The following is a 7,058-nucleotide window of genomic DNA, read 5'->3' on the forward strand; positions in this document are numbered from 1 at the left end:
TCCCTATCAATAAGAAGTTATATCATCATCCATAACTGCAATCATGGTTTACACCGATCAGGACTGGCAGTCCATCAACACCATCCGTACCTTGGCTGTAAGTTCATCCCTCAGAATAACCCCGCCCTCGTCATAAGAAGCAGCGTCATAGGATGCCCGGCGCGCCCTCCCCCCCCCCTTCCCTCACCGCGCCCGATATCGACGACGCCAATCTGACGACGGCGAGGATCGGGATAATTATGTTGATGACAGGCAGCTAATGACTTCTCCGTGCTCAGATCGATGCGACCTTCGCGGCCAACTCCGGTCACCCGGGTGCCCCAATGGGCATGGCCCCAGTGGCCCACGTCCTCTGGAACAGGATCATGAACTACAACCCAAAGAACCCAAAGTGGATCAACCGCGATAGATTCGTGCTTTCGTGAGTATTCCATTCTTCCTGTACTCATCATTTCGCCAATGCTGGAATGCCATTGCGGTTATCGGAGCGCGCATCAGTCGGGCGCCTGCAGTTCCCAGCCATATAGGAAGGGAATTGCAAGATCATAGCATTGGCTCCGATGCAATGATGACCACATTTATCGCCTTCAATTTTGTGGTTTAGATGTCTCTACCTAAAGGCGGGGATGCATCAAGAAATCAGCGGTGAAGTTCCGACAGCTAACCGCCTCATAGTAACGGCCACGGATGCATGCTTCAATACGCTCTTCTCCACCTTGCCGGTTTCGACCTCACAATCGATGACCTGAAGAACTTCAGAGTACGTGATACGTGCTCCCACATTCTCCACTTCGTTAACAAACTTTAGCACGTCGACAGCATCACCCCGGTCACGGGAATCCCACGATACCCCTGGCATTGAGGTCACCACTGGCCCTCTCGGCCAAGGTTTTGCTAACGCTGTTGGTCTTGCCATTGCCCAAGAGCACACTGCCGCCCAGTTCAACAAGCCCGGATTCGAGCTTATTAACAACCACACATATGTCTTTATGGGCGACGGATGCCACATGGAGGGTGTTGCCAGCGAGGCTGCCTCCATGGCCGGTCACTTGCAATTGGGCAACCTGATCGCCATCTACGATGACAACAGCATCTCCATTGATGGTAACACCAACTGTGCTTTCACTGAGGATGTTAACAAGCGTATGGAGGCATACGGATGGCACTGCGTGACCGTCGGCGACGGAGACCACGACCTGGACTCGATAGAGGCGGCCATCAAGGCTTGCCAGGCTGTCAAGGACAAGCCATCCATGATCAAGCTCCGCACAACCATCGGCTTCGGCTCGAAGCTCGAGGGAACCGGTGGTGTCCACGGTGCCCCGCTGAAGAAGGATGATATCATCCAGGTTAAGGAGAAGTTCGGCTTCAACCCAGAGGAGACCTTCGTTGTCCCCCAGGGAGTCCACGAGCAATACGCCAAGAAGAGCGCCGAGGGTGCCGCTCTCGAGCAGGAGTGGAACCAGCTCTTGGAGAAGTACTCCAAGGAGCACAGCGTCGAGGCGGCTGACCTCAAGCGTCGCCAGACCGGTGCCCTTCCCGACGGATGGGAGAAGAACCTGCCCGTCTACACACCAGCCGACAAGGCCGTTGCGTCGAGAAAGCTCTCCGAGATCGTTCTCGGCAAGATCCACGACGCCATCCCAGAGTTGGTCGGAGGATCCGCAGATTTGACCGGCTCCAACCTCACAAGGTGGAAGGATGCCGTTGACTTCCAGCCCCCGTCCACCGGACTCGGTGACTGGAGCGGTCGCTATATCAGATACGGTGTCCGCGAGCACGCCATGGGAGCCGTCATGAATGGTCTCGCCGCCTACGGAACCATCCTCCCATACGGAGGAACATTCCTAAACTTCGTCTCCTACGCCGCCGGCGCCGTCCGCCTGTCCGCTCTCTCCCGCGAGCGCGTCATCTGGGTCGCCACCCACGACTCCATCGGCCTCGGCGAGGATGGACCAACTCACCAGCCTATCGAGACCTCGCGCACTTCCGCGCCCTGCCCAACTGCATGGTCTGGCGCCCAGCTGACGGAAACGAGACCAGCGCCGCCTACTACATCGCCCTCACCTCCCTACACACCCCCTCCATCCTGGCCCTCTCCGCCAGGACCTCCCTCAACTCGAGAACTCCACCATTGCGTCCGCGATCAAGGGTGGTTACGTCGTGCACGAGGCCGAGAAGGCTGACATCACCATTGTGTCCACTGGTTCGGAAGTCGGCATCTGTGTCGACGCTATCAAGACCCTCAAGGATCAGAACAACCTCACCGCTCGTGTCGTCTCCATCCCCTGCTTCGAGGTCTTCGATGTGCAGTCCAGGGAGTACAGACTCTCTGTTCTGCCAGATGGTATCCCATCCCTGTCGGTCGAGGTCATGTCCACCATGGGCTGGGAGAGGTATACCCACGAGCAGTTCGGACTTAACCGCTTCGGTGCTTCGGGTGCTTACAAGGATGTTTACAAGGTATGTGTTCACCACCCCGAGTAACTGGCTTAAAATAAAATAGCTCACTGACACCCCATATAGAAGTTCGAGTTCACCCCAGAGGGCATCGCCAAGCGCGCTGTCGCCACCGTGGACTTCTGGAAGGACGTCCCGAACATCCGCTCGCCTATTAACCGCGCTTTCCAGCAACTTATCTAAGTTAAGTGATGGGAGGTTAGGAGGTTGGTGGGGCAAAGGGGGTAAAGAAGGTGCGAGGAGGTGAAGAGCAAAGAAAAAGAAAGGTGCGGGAGGTGGGAAGCGTGCCGTGTATTGTTGTAGCTCTTGCGGGTAGTTAAGACTATATACATATTATTTGGTATGATTTGGGGCAGATGATGTGAAGTATCACAGCAGATGATGTGAAGTGTACTACTGTGATATATACATGTTGAAGTGTATGATATCACTTGCAGCGGTAGTATAAGTATCAAGTTGAGTTGAACAACAGTTCACTGGAATATGTGTTGTATTGTTGTTTTGAGTGAAGCTATCTACAGAACTATTTGTGGGTGGTCCGCAACCCGATTCGGTTGGCGAGCCACACGCCCAACCAATCAGTCTGAGCAACCTCCTCCTTCAACATACAGTATATATCACAGTAGTACACTTCACATCATCTGCCCCAACTCATACCAAATAATATGTATATAGTCTTAATTACCCGCAAGAGCTACAACAATACACAGGGTTAGAAAATCAATTATAATCATGATTATTTATTTAGTCGTAACGTATTTCACAAGCGAGTCGGCATCCTAAGCGAGTCGGCAGCAAAACACCAAAACGCGTCAACCTAACTGTAGTTAGCGAGTCGGTAGCAAAAACACCAAACTACAGTCAACATGCCGCAAACAACACAAGCTAAATACTCTAATCAAGAGGGTAGAATACTATTAGCTATACGAGTAATCAAACAAGGCACTTGTCAAACTATTCAAGCAGCTGCAGTATCATACGATGTACCCTATACAACCTTAAGTGACCAGATCCATCGCATGACTTCTTAACGTGACTCTACTCTTAAGTCATGTAAGTCGACTCTATATGAAGAATCAGCTCTCGTTCAATATATCCTTGACCTAGATTCACATGGATTTCTGCCCTAGCTACAAGCTGTATAAAAAATGGCCGACTCTCTAAACAAGGTGAGAGCCCTGTTAGGAAGTACTAGACTACTAACTGTAATGGTGGGTGCACCAGATGTGAGAATCTAGCCACCCAAGGAAGGGATGATTTTACTAAGACAACACACACTGTCTTAGGAAAGAGCCAAAGGGTCGTAGCTTAGACTATTCCACAACACAGCAATCAGGTGTATGATGTAGTGGAGTGGTTTAGACAAGTTGTAACAAATATTGAGTCTGAGAACTCGGGGATAAGTCAGAGGTTAGCACCTCACTGACTTTTCAGAAACAAGGAGTAACAAGATCAATGCTTGGAAGCTTGGAAAAGACGTGGAAGTATGTGATAGTCGATTTACTGTATTGTCTGCTTGCCCTTTCTTAAGGAAAGGGCAATCCTATTTATGCTAAAGGAGTGTAGTTCTCTCATTTTCCAAGACTTTCCATGACTAACCAGGCTTGGTAACTGTAGTCGACGTAAGAGAATCCCATAGAACCATCTCCTAGGTTCCTAGCCTATAGGAAGTGAAAGGAGGTCCAAGGTCATAGACAAATTATGTCATAGACAAATTATGTCATAGACAAATTATGTCATAACTTAACCAATCTTGTGGGTAACTAAAGAGCGATGACATGTAATGAATCATAGAGGTTCGTAGGAGCTTTTAGAGCTATCGTTCATGCTCCTAGGCCTCTAGTTGGTAGAGATATGTCATGTGGTAGTATGAGTGATGTCATGTAATGAATCATAGAGGGTTGTAGAGATATGCTATGTGGTAATTGTCATACTGACATTTGTTGCACTCAGTTTGCTATCAAACTCAAGAGCAAACTTAGAAATCTCCTCCTCAAACCTACAAGTCACCATACATATCTTGGCTTATCACACCAACAACAGAAGCAATACTACTCAACGATTGCTGCAAACTCTTCTACTACATCTGTTTATGCTACATACATCACAGCATATTATTTGGACACTCATTGAACAAGTTATTAAGAATATCTCCTCCTTAAGGGGGTGGGCCAATACTACCACATGGCATATCTCTACCAACTAGAGGCCTAGGAACATGAACGATAGCTCTAGAAGCTTCTACAACCCTCTATGATTCATTACACGTCATCGCTCCTTAGTTACCCACAAGATTGGTTAAGTTATGACATAATTTGTCTATAGGTACTCTGACCTTGGACCTCCTTTTCACTTCCTATAGGCTAGGAACCCAAGAGATGGTTCTATGGGATTCTCTTACGTTCACTACATGATTAGCAAGCTAGTTGTGGGTTGCACTTGATTTCTAATACATTTACCAAGCCTGGTTAGTCATGGAAAGTCATGGAAAATGAGAGAACTACACTCCTTTGGCATAATCTAGAGCTATCGTTCATGTTCCTAGGCCTCTAGTTGGTAGAGATATGCCATGTGGTAGTATTGGCCCACCCCTTAAGACTTCTGGTCATATCTTGCCTGTCTCTGGTTGATTCGATAGGTCCGTACGACCGCCTCAAACTCATATGACCAGAAGTCTCAGGGGGAACATGGAGTTTTCGCAACACAAGAAGGCAATAAAGAGACATCTGCTACCCTTTGGCTCTGTTTCCTAAGACAGTGTGTTGTCTTAGTAAATTCATCCCTTCCTCTTGTGTTGCGAAAACTCCATGTTCCCCCTGAGACTTCTGGTCATATCTTGCCTGTCTCTGGTTGATTCGATAGGTCCGTACGACCGCCTCAAACTCATATTCCTTTGTCCCTTTGTTGAGTTTGAATATCCATGGGTGTAATGGTGGGTGCACCAGATATGAGAATCTAGCCACCCAAGGAAGGGATGAATTTACTAAGACAACACACTGTCTTAGGAAACAGAGCCAAAGGGTTGTAGCTTAGACTATTCTGGCATATCTCTACCAACTAGAGGCCTAGGAACATGAACGATAGCTCTAGAAGCTTCTACAACCCTCTATGATTCATTACACGTCATCGCTCCTTAGTTACCCACAAGATTGGTTAAGTTATGACATAATTTGCCCTTTCTTAAGGAAAGGGCAAGCAGGCAATACAGTAAATCGACTAGCACATACTTCTACGTCTTTTCCAAGCTTCCAAGCATTGATCTTGTTATTCTCTGTTTTTGAAAAGTGAGTGAGGTGCTAACCTCTGACTTACCCCTGAGTTCTCAGACTCAACATTTGTTGCAACTTGTCTAAACCACTTCACCACATTATACACCTGATTGCTGCGTTGTGGAATAGTCTAAGCTACAACCCTTTGGCTCTGTTTCCTAAGACAGTGTGTTGTCTTAGTAAATTCATCCCTTCCTTGGGTGGCTAGATTCTCATATCTGGTGCACCCACCATTACACCCATGGATATTCAAACTCAACAAAGGGACAAAGGAATATGAGTTTGAGGCGGTCGTACGGACCTATCGAATCAACCAGAGACAGGCAAGATATGACCAGAAGTCTCAGGGGGAACATGGAGTTTTCGCAACACAAGAAGGCAATAAAGAGACATCTGCTACCCTTCAGAACTGTACAAACAACCTACAACAAGGACAACAGGGTTGGAATAACGGGAAGAAGAACAAGGAGCCCCGAACAGATTGCCCTTGTGGCTCTATCCATAAGTGGAGGGACTGCTTATATGTCATGAAGTCGAAGCGTATGAAGTCATGGAAGCTAAACCGAGACATTGAAGCTAAAGTTGATGCCTACATAAGTGAAAAGCCAGGCTTTCAATACTGCATTCAAAGGGCACTAGACCAGGACAAGGTGAATGGAGGACAACCCCGTACGAACCAGGATCTACCTGTTTCCTTTGCAACAGCCTTCCAAGTCACTCAAGGTCTTACCCTCTCAACCTATGAGCTTGCAAGGAGCACAATCCTTGATTCTGGAGCTACAATTCATGTCTGTAACGACCGTACGAGGTTCTACAACCTAAAGGAATGTGAGGACAGAAACTACCTCTTAGCTGGAGACCAGAGAGTAAGGATTGAAGGGTTCGGGTCCGTGGACATCAAAGTCCAGGTTGGAAAGGACACAAAGTCCGTACGAACCATAACACTCCACAAAACAGCCCTCGTTTCCTCATTCCACACCTCTGTTGCATCCTTAAAACGATTCATCCAAAAGGGAGTCCATTGGAATATAGCTACAGAAGGACTCACGTACAAAGGAAAGCCGTTCTGCAACACTCCAGTTATCCATGGACAATTGGTCCTTGAATATATTAAGAATGACAATACAAAAGTCCTTCAAAACGCAGCCCTATCAATGACTCAAGTGCACCAAGATACTGTTCTATCCTCGTACGGACCTCGCAAAGACCTAACAGGCACTGCAAAGGAGTGGCATAATCGAATGGGCCACCTTAATCAAAACGCAATAAGGAAGCTCCAAGAGAAGACCCAAGGGGTTATTGTCACAGACATGGATTCGTACGACACTA

At 48.0% G+C, this 7,058-nt stretch overlaps 1 protein-coding gene across 1 annotated transcript; it reads left to right on the plus strand.

Moving 5' to 3' along the window:
* Positions 1 to 43: 43 nt before the first annotated feature.
* On the plus strand, positions 44 to 2,643 carry TKL1_2 (Transketolase; the record flags this gene model as incomplete). Its single annotated transcript, XM_024472979.1, has 7 exons — positions 44 to 97; positions 279 to 421; positions 676 to 771; positions 809 to 2,011; positions 2,044 to 2,138; positions 2,216 to 2,463; positions 2,527 to 2,643. 7 exons carry the CDS (start codon positions 44 to 46, stop codon positions 2,641 to 2,643), a joined length of 1,956 nt encoding a protein of 651 aa, XP_024319466.1.
* Between the last annotated feature and the right edge of the window lie 4,415 nt (positions 2,644 to 7,058).

The sequence above is a fragment of the Pseudogymnoascus destructans genome (assembly GCF_001641265.1).
Source record: "Pseudogymnoascus destructans isolate 20631-21 unplaced genomic scaffold scaffold_94, whole genome shotgun sequence".
NCBI lineage: Eukaryota > Fungi > Ascomycota > Leotiomycetes > Thelebolales > Thelebolaceae > Pseudogymnoascus > Pseudogymnoascus destructans.